Source organism: Tursiops truncatus, chromosome 21 (assembly GCF_011762595.2).
Source record: "Tursiops truncatus isolate mTurTru1 chromosome 21, mTurTru1.mat.Y, whole genome shotgun sequence".
NCBI classification, from domain to species: Eukaryota; Metazoa; Chordata; class Mammalia; order Artiodactyla; family Delphinidae; genus Tursiops; species Tursiops truncatus.
The window spans coordinates 34412599-34426795 of record NC_047054.1 but is presented as its reverse complement, the minus strand read 5'-3'; the positions used below and the strand labels follow the sequence as shown (position 1 = coordinate 34426795).

Below are 14197 nucleotides of genomic sequence, written 5' to 3'. Positions count from 1 at the left end.
GTCTGCAGGCCCTTGCCCTATCCCATAGCTCTTTAACTTGGCCTGAATTGTAAGTAGAGAACAATTTATTGTCTAAACGAGGACACTCTGAAAAGGAAACAGGGATGATAAAATCATTAAATATGTAGTTATAATTGTTACAAGGTAAAAAAAAAAAAAGCATTACCAATAAAAAAAATAGTTGTAAACTTATAAAAATCATTACAGCAAAGTGAAGACATTTTTAAACAGAACTGCTTAATCTCTATTTTGTCACTTGTTCTACCTAACTTACAATTTCCCATTTCCCACTGATCCACCAACTAAGTGGTAGCCTGGCAGCTTCACTATCACTCAGTGCAGCTGGGCTACTGCACAACCAGCTGGTGCACCAAGGAGCGCCTGGGGGCTGCAGAGTCCCCAGAGTCCCCAACCACTGCCAGACTCTAGCAGCCCCTCTCCAAGCTCACTTATCAGCAAGCACTGCACAAGCTATCTCTGAAAGGAGCTTTAAGGGGAGGGAAAAGGGAGAGAGAGTATCCCACATAGTCTTTTAGACTCAACTATGTGAAATTTCTGTTCAATGCACACGTCAACTCACGCATTCCAGATGAGACTGTGGAGAAGCGGGAAGTACAAAGTGGAGGGTTACAAACCCATGCTGACTTATTCTACTGCAACTATTAATGATAATACTTCATTTTTTTAAAGTCAAAACCAAATGCTAAACCATAGTCAACACCAAGACAACAGACACAAACCGGAACTGACGCAGGCAAACCAAGATGTTTGGTAAGCCTCCCTAAGCAATCAGCCACCTTAAACAATTTTCCAAAAGAAATACCCACCAATTAAAATAAATTGCTTCATTATGATGAATTCTTCACGTAAATACATTTAAATTTTTTTCATCTTAAACTTTACTTTATAAAGTTCACATTACCAGCCAGTTTTGTGAAATTTACGCTATCAGAAAACTGAATATTTAATTTTTATATACAGCAAAACTGTAAGTAAATTCATAGAGGACACTTCTTTTAAAGGTCAGCTCACACTTTTGTGTTTTCCTAAATAAGTGGTGAAAATGTAAAATATTTACTCTAAGAACTAGTTGAGTTACAGTCAAGTAGTTTTTATAATTATGAAAAGAAAATCCCTGGAGTTGTGCTCCCGCGCATTCTCTTACTCTGCATATTAGCTATTGTGTAGAAAAAACAATGTCAAAGAAAGGATTTTCTTCTCAATTAAACTGCTACTTAGCATTGTTCACTTCTCAGGGCAAATTCACGGCATGTATTTAATCACTCCATAAAAAAAAGTAATTGTACCACATACATAGTACTGCAAAGATGTTGTTCAAATACAACAGACTTACCCTAACGACATTGTATTTTTTAAATGCGGTATTGATTCCTATTCCTTATGTTTCTCATTCCGCATGTTTGCTGCCTCTTTCTCCTATCCTGCCCAGTCTATTTCACCTCATTTTCCTCACATTCACCAGAAGGAGGTAATTTAAAAATGTGTATGGATCAGACTTCTCTGGATCGTCTTGAGAAAACCTTCAGTAAAAAGGAAAATAAGGAATAAAATGAAGATAAATACTTCCATTCCTAGATGGCTTCATTCTGCCCCATTCACAATTTATGAAAGAACATGAACAAGAACAGAGATTGCCCCTTTTAAGTCAGAAAGCCTGGCGGTATGATGGCAATACCAACTCACCAGCAGTACGACAGACACCAAGAACCCATATCTTGGAGCAAAGGGTGCGCCTGGGCCATGCTTCCTCTCACAAGCCCCTTCCCAGGACTCTTCATCCCCCATCTCCACTGTCTGCTGGTCCACTAGGGCTTCCAAGGACCTGGCTCCCTGTGAGGTCATTTGACTATGACCTCACACTCTCGCAAGTGTTTACTCTTGGGGTTTCTGTATGTTTTTACAGTACTAATAAAAACAGAAGCCATAACACAGGGTCCACTGTATACCAAGATCATACACAACAATGGCAGCCCTGCCTTGTTCACACTTGATAAAGCAAACTGGATGACCCCTCTCAGCAGGAGGGACACCCCCGTTTTGTTTCCTGGAATACACAAGACATTGTCCATCTAGTCTGCTGAGTGTTAGATGCTTCCAATAGTTTGAATTTTCCCTTCTTTTCTACAGTTCCGCTTTTCTTCTTGATCAAGTAACTTAAATCTCCTAAGGTGAAATCCTTACCAGTCACTTAAATATAGAAGAGACTTCCCAAAAGCTTCTCCCTGTGATATATATAAATGCTTCACTAAGGCCTATACCTCACACCTCCAAACATATGTGGTTACACTCTATCATCAATATCATCAAAAGAAGGATCAGATCACTGAGTCTGACCACCAAGTCTTTTCATAACCTTTTTATCATACTGATTACTGCGTTTTCCAAAAAAAATTAATAGGATACCCAGTTAAATCAGAATTTCAAATAAACAAAAAACAGTTTTTAGTGAAAGTATGTCTCAAAAATTGCATGGGGCATACTGACACTAAAAAAATTATTCACTATTTATCTAAAATTCAAATTTAACTGGGCATCCTGACTTTATCTGGTAACCCTATCTCCCGAATGCTTGTTCTCGATCAGACTCCTTCTGGGTTTGTTTCAACTTGTTTCTGTGATTTAATTTTTATTCCTACTATTTTTCTATTGTCTTATCAAGATCTTCTCTCAATTGACTACGATCTGCTGATTCTTCCCTAATGTCCTTCAAATACAAAAGGAAAACCCTCTTTTCTCTGTATTTTCACCCTTCCTTCCCAGCCTGCATACTGCCACCATGGATGTGATAAAACGTCTCCTTCACAAATATCCTACACAAGGTAAAAGCCCATGCTCTGCCGCATGTCGTTAAGGCCCTTCACAAGCCAACCCCAACTGCCCGTTTAGACTGGTCACCTCCATCGTCTTCATGCTTGGGCTGCACAGAGATGTAAGCTGTGCTCTTACACCGCTTTCCCACGTCCTTCCCTTTGCTGCTCCTGTCACCCCCACCCTACAATCCTGGGGTTCCCCAAAATTCTGCAAACTCAATGATCCTACAAGAACCCAAGTGAAATAACAGCTTTTCTAAGACTCGTACTCCAACCCCCCCGGCTGCATTCTCAGAGCACCTGGATATTACAGCTCTGCTTTTTTAAAGTCCCACCTCTCTCACCTACCACTATCTTAAACTTCACTTTGTATCCACATCAGAAGAGTAGGCTGAGGTTATTCAACAGCCATCTGTTGAAAGAACGCAGAACTGAGCAAGCAGCTGTTTCCACTTCCTTTGAGGTCTTCTGCGTTCTGCCAGCAATGACATGGGGCACTAACTTTCTAGTTCAGTATAACCGATCCTGAAAAGTTCTAAGGAGACTGACATCAGCAGAGGGTACCAGATACACTGTCTTAGTTCATATTTTCTTTGAATTTAAATTTTTTAAATGTCTTTAAATTTTTATTTAATTGTGGTAATAAAACTAGGATAAAAAAATAAACTAGGCTAAGGTGCATGCCCTGCATTTAGAAAACAACCACAGTCACCTAGTTCAATTTCATACATAAGCTAGTCAGAGGCAAGTCAGAAGAATCCCAAAGAGGGCGAGGAAACAACTCCAGTCACAAGTGGAATAAAAGGACTGGAAGGGAGCACTATGACCCGGCTGCCATTCTGCAAGCTGAGGATGCAGTCACAGAGGCCTGAAACCAGCAGACCCAGGGAAGCCAGAATGAAGTCAGTCAAGAAGAGCTCTAAGCACAACACCGTAAGTGAGATGCACTTAAAACCCAGAAGCATAAATCGCCTCTAAGAAAGGAAAGGAAATCTTCTTGGCCACCATTATCTATGGCCTTTATGTCTCAGGCAGAGTAGAGATAGCACCTAATCTAATCTTTTAAAAACATATTCCTTTTATCAAAACTTTTTAAAAATTATTTTATTTTTCATTGAAGCATAGTTGTATTAGTTTCAGGTGTATGACAAAGTGATTCAGTAATACATACGTATGTAACTATCCTTTTTCAGATTCTTTTCCCTTATAGGTTATTACAAAATATTGAGTATAGTTCCTTGTGCTATACAGTAGGTCCTTCTTGGTTATCTTTTTTATATATAGTAGTATGTATATGTTAACCCCAAACTCCTAATTTATCCCTCTCCACCTCTTCCCCTTTGGTAACCCTGAGTTTGCTTTCTACGGCTGTGAGTCTATTTCTGTTTTGTATATTAAGTTCATTTGTACCACTTTTTTTTTAATATCCCACATATAAGCGATACCATACAATACTTGTCTTTGTTTGGCTTACTTTACTTAGTATGATAATCTCTAGGTCCATCCATGTTGGTGCAAATGGTATTATTTCATTCTTTCTTATGACTGAGTAATATTCCATTGTTTATATAAACCACATCTTCTTTATCCACTGCTCTGTGGATGGGCATTTAGGTTGCTTCCATGTCTTGGCTATTGTAAACAGTGCTGCAATGAACGCTGGGGTGCACGTGGCTTTTTGAATTATGGTTTTCTCTGGATATATGTCCCTGAGTGGGACTGCAGGATATGGTAGTTCTATTTATAGTTTTTTAAGGAACCTCCATACTGTTCTCCATAGTGGCTGTACCAATTTACACTCCCACCAACAATGTAAGAGGGTTCCTTTCTCTCCACACCCTCTTCAGCATTATTTGTAGACTTTTTGATGATGGCCATTCTGATCAGTGTGGAGTGATACATCATTGCAGTTTTGATTTGCATTTCTCTAATAATTAGCAATGTTGAGCACCTTTTTATGTGCCTCTGGGCCATCTGTATGTCTTCTTGGGAGAAACGTCTATTTAGATCTTCTGCCCATTTTTGTATTGGGTTGTTGGTTTTTTGATATTGAGCTGCATGAGCTGCTTGTATATTCTGGAGATTAAGCCCTTGTTGGTCACATTGTTTGCAAATATTTTCTCCCATTCCATAGGTTGTTTTTTTGTTTTGTTTATGGTTTCCTTTGCTGTGCAAAAGCTTCTAAGTTTAATTAGGTCCCATTTGTTTACTTTTGTTTTTATTTCCGTTACTCTAGGAGATGGATCCAAAAAGATATATTGCTGCAATTTGCGTCAAAGAGTGTTCTGTGTACTTTTTCCACTAGGAGTTTTATAGCATCAAGTCTTACATTTAGATCTTTAATCCATTTTGAGTCTATCGTTGTATATGGTGTTAGAAAGTGTTCTAATTTCCTTCTTTTACATGTAGCTGTCCAGTTTTCCCAGCACCACTTATTGAAGAGACTGTCTTTTCTCCGTTGTATATTCTTGCCTCCTTTGTCATAGATTAATTGACCATAGATGTGTGGGTTTATTTCTGAGCTCTCTAATCTGTTCCATTGATCTATGTTTCTGTTTTTGTGCCAGTACCATACTGTCTTGATTACTATGTAGTATAGTCTGAAGTCAGAGACCCTGATTCTTCCAGCTCTTTTTTTCTTTCTCAAGATTGCTTTGGTTATTTGAGGTCTTTTGTGTTTCCATACAAATTTTTAAATTTTTTGCTCTAGTTCTGTGAAAAATGCCATTGGTAATTTGTAGGGATTGCACTGAATCTTTAGATTGCCTTGGGTAATATAGTCATTTTGACAATATTGATTCTTCCGATCCAAGAACACAGTATATCTTTCCATCTGTTTGTATCATCTTTGATTTCTTTCATCAGTGTCTTATAGTTTTCAGAGTACAGGTCTTTTTCCTCCTTAGGTAGGTTTATTCCTAGGTATTTTATTCTTTTTGATGCAAAGGTAAATGGGATTGTTTCCTTAATTTCTCTTTCTGATTTTTCATTGTTAATGTATAGAAATGCAACAGGTTTCTGTGTATTAATTTTGTATCCTGCAACTTTACCGAATTCATTGATGAGCTCTAGCAGTTTTCTACACCTAATCTTGAGGGAAACGTAAATGAGGTTATTCAGAACAGCTACAGCACCTCCAGTGGTGCCATTTACCTAATAGTATCTAATACTGGTTAAGCCTGGGAGTAGTGCTTTCTAGAGATTGTCTCAGGCAGAGTGTTGGCCTGACACAGGCCTCAGCACTCTTCTTACCTCAGGAAGAAGAAGGAATGTATACCAGGGGGAGGGGGAGGGAGGGAGGGGGAGGGAGAGAGGGGGTGGGAGAGGAGGGAGAGGGAGGGGGTGAGAGGGATAAGAAGAGAGGAAGGGAGCTAGAGAAAGAGAGAGCAGAGAGTGTGCAAGCATATGGGGAAAAACAGGAGACAGAGGAGAAAAACCCTGAGTTTGATTCAAAGACTTGAAGACATGATAAGTATAAAGTGCCCACAGTATACCCAGGCAGAGCTACCTGTGGGAACTCAGTACAGGCACAGCACTTGCCTACACACTGATGGGTGCCCTCACAGGGTGAGAGTCTATATGACCAAGGAACTCTGAAATGTGCCACCCTAAAAACATGTCTAGCAGAGTATTCATCTGAATAAAACTCCATTACAGTGAAAGAATTAGGAGGTCCCCTTAATTTATTAATGAGATTCTCCAGGCAAGCACTCAGTTTGCCAGTAAGGAACAACTATAAATTTAGAAGATGCTAAAAGCGAGTATCTGTTGAAAAGCTCCAGTTAGACTGCCAAGTTCAAACATGGGTTCCATCAGCCACCAGTTGTGGGTAAGTTCATTATTCTCCGTGAGCCTCAGTTTGTTCATCTACAGAATGGAAAGAACGAAGTGCTATGAAGATTAAATGAGAAGATCTGTGTAAATGCTTAGGGAAGAGTCTGGCACACAGTAAACAATAAATGTCAGCTGCCATCACCAGACCCATTTTCATCACTACACCACCCCTTGCACCACTAAGATTACTACTTGGTTATTTGGATGATCAGGCGAGATCAGCATTTTATTAAATGTAAACTGCTATTAGTAATCATATACAAATGTTAGCTCTCAGTATGAATGAATACTTGATTTTTCTAAAGAAAACTGCCTCAAATGAACACATTTTTGATGTTTATATAGAATAGATTTCTCTAGATGGGACTGCATCTTACCTACAAATGATTTCAGGGCCCTTATAAGAGAACCATAAACAAAACCTTATAATCAAAACTCAGCACAGAGGCCAAAATTCAGTCTTTACCAATGATGAATTTTAGTAAGCATCACCTAGAAGGTCTGCCTCCTCAGGGAACCTTTCACCTCACTCAGTTTTCTCAGTCCTGCCTTCGGTGTTCCAGAAGAGGGCACCCGTGTGTGTGGCAGTGTACAGAGACCGACCAAGCTCACCAACAGAATGAGACAGGCTGAACGTGCCTTAGTAGCACTAATTTCCAGGAAACAATTGGACTCATCACCCTTCTACAGGTTCAGGCTCCTCTGGGCATGATCCAGAAGACGGGGGTTTTCACTTTTTTGCTTTTTGGGGTTGTTTTGTTTTTCTATACTAGGCTGCAGCTTTTCTGGGCCAGCTCTCAAATAAGCATGTAATACCTGCAATACTATCAACTTTAATACAACCACATTATAAAAATTTGAAATGAATCATTTGCAAAGCAACTATTTCTAAATACTGAGCGTGAAAACTAAGGAGAAAAAAAATGATGCAAAAACATTTACATGTTCACTCTGCACAGAAGCTTCTTTGTGCAAAGTGGGATCAATGAATCCCAATTCCAGTGGGCAGGAAAGGAAGAGTGAATCATTTGCAGATAGACTAACTTGTTTTCCTGAGATACTCTTAAAATGTCATTGGAATTCTGAGTTTACAACTTCATGAGAAACAGCTTTTGGCTATGTTGCTTCACTGCCTTGATATGGCATTAAAAATTTCTGATAACACCATATCACTCTCCACCCTGACAAAAGAAAATAAAGGGGCAACTGCATTCCACTCCCTTGTAAACTAATCAGTAGATGGTCTGAAGCTGATCATCTCCTTTAATAATGTGATTAAAATACACTGCACAGGGAGGCAGAGCCAAGATGGCAGCGTGGGAAGACACGGCGTTGGAGTCTCCCCACAACTAGGGCACCTGCCGGCCATTTGGGGGGACTGTGACAACCAAGGAGACGAGGGAACCCCCAAGTGAACCAGTAGGAGGTAGGGGGGACTGAGGGGGGGGAGAAGTGGAGGCCAGACAGGATCGGCACCCCTGAGGCTGGGAAGATCAGGAGAGGCAGGGGGGAGGGACCCTCCGGGAGGAGTGGGAGAGGAGTGGAGGGCGATCTTCTGGCCCAGTCGGGCCAGAGAGCCGGCTGAGCTCCCAGGCTGATCCCCTGGCCTCCAAAGCCCCTTCAGGCCGCATGGGTCCCTGGGGGCACAGGAGGGAGGCTGGGGAGATCAGAAGAGGCAGGCGGGAGGAACCATCCAGGAGAGGAGGAGCAGGAGAGGAGGGCGTTTGCCCCCCCGACTCAAGCCCAGGAGGCCTGCTGGGCTCCCAGGTGGGGTCCCCTGCCCTCTGAGACCAGGGGTGGGGGGCATGCCTGGGCCCTTTCTGTTCCTTGAGCCTAAGCCCCACCCCCCACAGCCCCCAGGGCCTTTTCCACCCCTGTGGGTCCTGAGCATAGGCCCCGCCCACCACCCAAACCTTGCCCTTGCTTAGGCACCACCCTCCATAGCCAAGGCCTTTTCCCATTTTTTCTTCTTTTCCCTCCCCCTCTTTTTTACTATTGTGGTACTGATGTACCTTCCAGTTGTTGATTCATCTATATTTTTAATTTTATATTCTTTTCAATATATCTGTTAGTTTCCTAGTCTAATTTTATCTTCTACTTTGTTATTGTTCTCTCTTTTGCCACCCCACGCGGCTTGCGGGATCTTGGTTCATGAGCTGGGCCTGGGCCGAAGCTCCTGCAGTGGGAGCTCCAAGTCTGAACCACTGGAGTAACAGAGAACCTCAGACCGCAGGGAATATTCATTGGAGTGAGGTCTCCAGGAGATCCTCATCTTAGCACCCAGACCAAGTTCTACCAATAGCTTACAAACTCCAGCGTTGGAAGCCTCAGGCCAAGCAACCAGTAAGACAGGAATGCAATACCATTCATTAAAAAAAAAAAAAAAAAAAAGGAAAAAAAAATGAGATGGCAAAAAAATGTGTAACAGATGAAGGAGCAAGATAAAAACCTACAAGACCAAATAAATGAAGAGGAAATAGGCAATCTACCTGAAAAAGAATTCAGAGTGATGATAGTAAAAATGATCCAGAATCTCAGAAATAGAATGGAGGCACGGATTGAGAAAATACAAGAAATGTTTAACATTTTAGAAGAACTAAACAAAAAACAAACAGAGATGAACAACACAATAACTGAAGTGAAAACTACATTAGAAGGAATCAATAACAGAATAACTGAGGCAGAAGAAGAAATAAGTGAGCTGGAAGACAAAATGGTGGAAATAAGTGCCAAGGAGCAGAATAAAGAAAGAAGAATTGAAGACAACCTCAGAGACCCCTGGGACAACACTAAACACACCAACATTCGAATTATAGGGGTCCCAGAAGAAGAAGAGAAAAAGAAAGGGTCTGAGAAAATATTTGAAGAGATTATAGTCGAAAACTTCCCTAACACGGGAAAGGAAATAGTCACCCAAGTCCAGGAAGCACAGAGTCCCATACAGGATAAACCCTAGGAAAAACACACCAAGACACATATTAATCAAATTAACAAAATTCAAAGAAAAAACATTAAAAGCAGCAAGGGAAAAACAAAAAAATAACACACAAAGGAATCCCTATAAGGTCATCAGATGATTTTTCAGTGGAAACTCTGCAGGCCAGAAGGCAGCAGGATATACTTAAAGTGATGAAAGAGAAAAACCCACAACCAAGATTACTCTACCCAGCAAAGATCTCTTTCAGATTCAATGAAGTCAAAAGCTTTTCAGACAAGCAAAAGCTAAGAGAAATCAGCACCACCAAACCAGCTTTACAACAAATACTAAAGAAACTTCTCTAGGCGGGAAACATGAGAGAAGAAAAAGACCTGCAAAAACAAACCGAAAACAATTAAGAAAATGGTAATAGGAACCTGCATATCAATAACAACCTTGACCATAAATGGATTAAATGCCCCAATCGAAAGACACAGACTTGTTGAATGGATACAAAAACAAGACCCAAATATATGCTGTGTACAAGAGACCCACTTCAGACCTGAAAGTGACACATACAGACTGAAAGTGAAGGGATAGAAAAAGATATTCCATGCAAATGGAAATCAAAAGAAAGCTGGAGCAGCAATACTTGTATCAGATAAAATAGATTTTAAAATAAAGACTCTTACAAGACATAAGGAGGGACACTACATAATGATCAAATGATCAGTCCAAGAAGAAGATGTGACAATTAAAAATGTTTATGCACCCAACACAGGAGCACCTCAATACATAAGGCAAATGCTAACAACCATGAAAGGGGAAATCAACAGTAACGCACTAATAGTAGGGGACTTTATCACCTCACTTACACCAATGGAAAAATCATGCAAACAGAAAATAAATAAGGAAACACAAGCTTTAAATGACACAATAGACCAGATAGATTTAATTGATATTTATAGAACATTCCACCCAAAAGTGGCAGAATACACTTTCTTCTCGAGTGCACATGGAACATTCTCCAGGATGGATCACATCTTGGGTCAAAAATCAAGACTCACTAAATTTAAGAAATTGAAATCATATCAAGCACCTTTTCTGACCACAACACTATGAGATTGGAAACCACTTACAGGAAAAAAACTGTAAAAAACACAAATACATGGAGGCTAAACAGTGCACTACTAAATAACCAAGAGATCACTGAAGAAATCAAAGAAGAAATTAAAAAATACAAAGAAACAAATGACAATGAAAACACAACCGAAAACCCATGGGACGCAGCAAAAAACAGTTCTAAGAGGGCAGTTTATAGCAATTCAATCTCACCTCAAGAAACAAGAAAAATCTCAAATAAACAATCTAACCCTATACTTAAAACAACAAGAGAAAGAAGAACAAAGAAAACCCAAAGTCAGTAGAAGGAAAGAAATCATAAAGATCAGAGTAGAAATGAATGAAATAGAAATGAAGAAAACAACAGCAAAGATCAATAAAACTAAAAGCTGGTTCTTTGAGAAGATAAGCAAAATTGATAAACCCTTAGCCAGACTGATCAAGAAAAAAAGGGAGGGGATGCAAATCAATAAAATTAGAAATGAAAAAGGAGAAATCACAACTGACACTGCAGAAATGCAAAGGATTATGAGATTACTACAAACAACTATATGGCAATAAAATGGGCAACCATGAAGAAATGGACAAATTCTTGGAAAGGTATAATTTTCCAATGCTGAACCTGGAAGAATTAGAAAATATAAACAGACCTATCATAAGTAATGAAATTCAAACTGTAATTAAAAGTCTTCCAACAAACAAAAGTCCAGGACCAGAGGGCTTCACAGGCGAATTCTATCAAACATTTACAGAAGAGTTAATCCCAATTCTTCTCAAACTCTTTCAAAAAACTGCAAAGGGAGAAACACTCCCAAATTCATTCTACAAAGCCACCATCACCCTGATACCAAAACCAGAAAAAGATATCACAAAAAAAGAAAATTATAGACCAATATCACTGATGAACATAGATGCAAAAATCCTCAACAAAACACTACAAACAGAATCCAACAGCACATTAAAGGGATCATACAGAATGATCAAGTGGGGTTTATCCCAGTGATACAAGGATTCTTCAATATAAGCAAATCAATCAATGTGATACACCACATTAACAAATTAAGGAGTAAAAATCATATGAGCATCTCAATAGATGCAGAAAAAGCTTTTGACAAAATTCAACACTCATTTATGACAAAAACTCTCCAGAAAATGGGCATAGAGGGAAATTATCTCAACATAATAAAGGCCATATATGACAAACCCACAGCAAGCGTCATATTCAATGGTGAAAAACTGAAAGCATTTCCACTAAGATCAGGAACAGGCCAAGGATGTCCACTCTTGCCACTCTTATTCAACATAGTTTTGGAAGTCCTAGCCACAGCAATCAAAGAAGAAAAAGAAATAAAAGGAATACAAATTGGAAAAGAAGTAAAACTGTCACTGTTTGCCGATGACATGATACTATACGTAGAAAATCCTAAAGATGCCACCAGAAAACTACTAGAACTACTAAATGAATTCAGTAAGGTTGCAGGATACAAAATTAGTACACAGAAGTCTCTGGCATTGCTATACACCAACAATGAAAAATCAGAAAGAGAAATTAAGGAAACATTGCATTTACCACTGCAACAAAAATAATAAAATACCTAGAAATAAACCTGCCTAAGGAGGCAAAAGACTTGTATTCAGAAAACTATAAAACACTGATGAAAGAAATCAAAGATGACATAAACAGATGGAGAAATATACCATGTTCTTGGACTGGAAGAATCAACATTGCGAAAATGACTATACAACCCAAAGCAATCTACAGATTCAATGCAATCTCTCTCAAACTACCAATGGCATTCTTCACAGAATCAGAACAAAAAGTTTTGCAATTTGTATGGAAACACAAAAGACCCCGAATTGCCAAAGCAATCTTGAGAAAAAAATGGAGTTGGAGGAATCAGGCTCCCCAACTTCAAACTATACCACAAAGCTACAGTAATCAAGACTGTATGGTACTGGCACAAAAAGAGAAACAGAGATCAATGGTACAGGATAGAATGCCCAGAGATAAACCCACACACATATGGGCACCTAATTTACAACACAGGAGGCAAGAACACACAATGGAGAAAAGACAGCCTCTTCAATAAGTGGTGCTTGGAAAATGGACAGTTACATGTACAAGAATGAAATTAGAACACTCCCTAACACCATACACAAAAATAAACTCCAAATGGATTAAAGACCTAAATGTAAGACCAGACACTATAAAACTCTTAGAGGAAAACATAGGAAAAACATTCTTTGACACAAACCACAGCAAGATCTTTTTTTTCACCCACCTCCTAGAATAACAAAAATAAAAACAAAAATAAACAAATGGGACCTAATTAAACTTAAAAGCTTTTGCACAGCAAAGGAAACCATAAGCAAGACGAAAAGACAACTCTCAGAATGGGAGAAAATATTTGCAAACAAATCAACGGACAAAGGATTAATCTCCCAACTATACAAAGAGCTCATGGAGCTCAATATCAAAAAAAAAAAACCAAACAACCCAATTAAAAAATGGGCAGAAAACCTAAATAGACATTTTACCAAAGGAGACATACAGATGGCCAAGAGGTACATGAAAAGTTGCTCAACTTCACTAATTATTAGAGAAATGCAAATCAAAACTACAATGAGGTATCACCTCACGCCAGTCAGAATGGCATTATCAAAAAATCTAGAAACAATAAATGCTGGAAAGGGTGTGGTGAAAAGGGAACCCTCCTGCACTGCTGGTGGGAATGTAAATTGATACAGACACTATGGAGAACAGTATGGAGGTTTCTTAAAAAACCAAAAATAGAACTACCATACAACCCAGCAATCCCACTACTGGGCATATACCCTGAGAAAACCATAATTCAAAAAGAGACATGTATCACAGTGTTCACTGCAGCACTATTTACAATAGCCAGGATATGGAAGCAACCTAAGTGTCCATCGACAGATAAATGGATAAAGAAGATGTCGCACATATATACAATGGAATATTCCTCAGTCATGAAAAGAAACGAAATTGAGTTATTTGTAGTGAGGTGGATGCACCTAGAGTCTGTCATACAGAGTGAAGTAAGTCAGAAAGAGATAAACAAATACCGTATGCTAGCACATATATATGGAATCTAAAAAAAAAAAAAAGAAAATGGTACTGATGATCTTAGCTGCAGGGCAGGAATAAAGAGGAGGACATAAAGAATGGACCTGAGGACATGGGGTGAGAGGGGGAAGGTGGGGCGAAGTGAGAGTAGCATCAACATATATACACTACCGAATGTTAGCTGGTGGGCAGCAACAGCATAGCACAGGGAGATCGGCTCGGTGCTTTGTGATGACCTAGAGGGATGGGATAGGGAAGGTGGGAGGGAGGCTCAAGAGGGAGGGGATATGGGGACATGTGTATGTATATGGCTGATTTGCTTTGTTGTGCAACAGAAACTAACACAGTATTGTGAAGCAATTATACTCCAATAAAGATCTATTAAAAAAAATACACTGCACACTC

At 39.4% G+C, this 14197-nt stretch overlaps 1 protein-coding gene across 10 annotated transcripts in view; it reads right to left on the bottom strand.

Annotated features, from left to right (window-relative positions):
* Window positions 1-14197, bottom strand: part of PSD3 (pleckstrin and Sec7 domain containing 3) — a 571362-nt gene that overhangs the window by 310104 nt on the left and 247061 nt on the right. Inside the window, exon 1 of one of the 10 annotated variants that reach the window (XM_073798611.1) lies at window positions 1355-3072. The exons of the other annotated variants lie outside the window; for them this stretch is intronic. Coding sequence (XP_073654712.1) covers window positions 1355-1365 — 11 coding nt within the window. The 5' untranslated portion in view covers window positions 1366-3072. Of the gene's footprint in view, window positions 1-1354; window positions 3073-14197 lie in introns of those variants that run through there. 10 annotated transcript variants of the gene reach the window in all.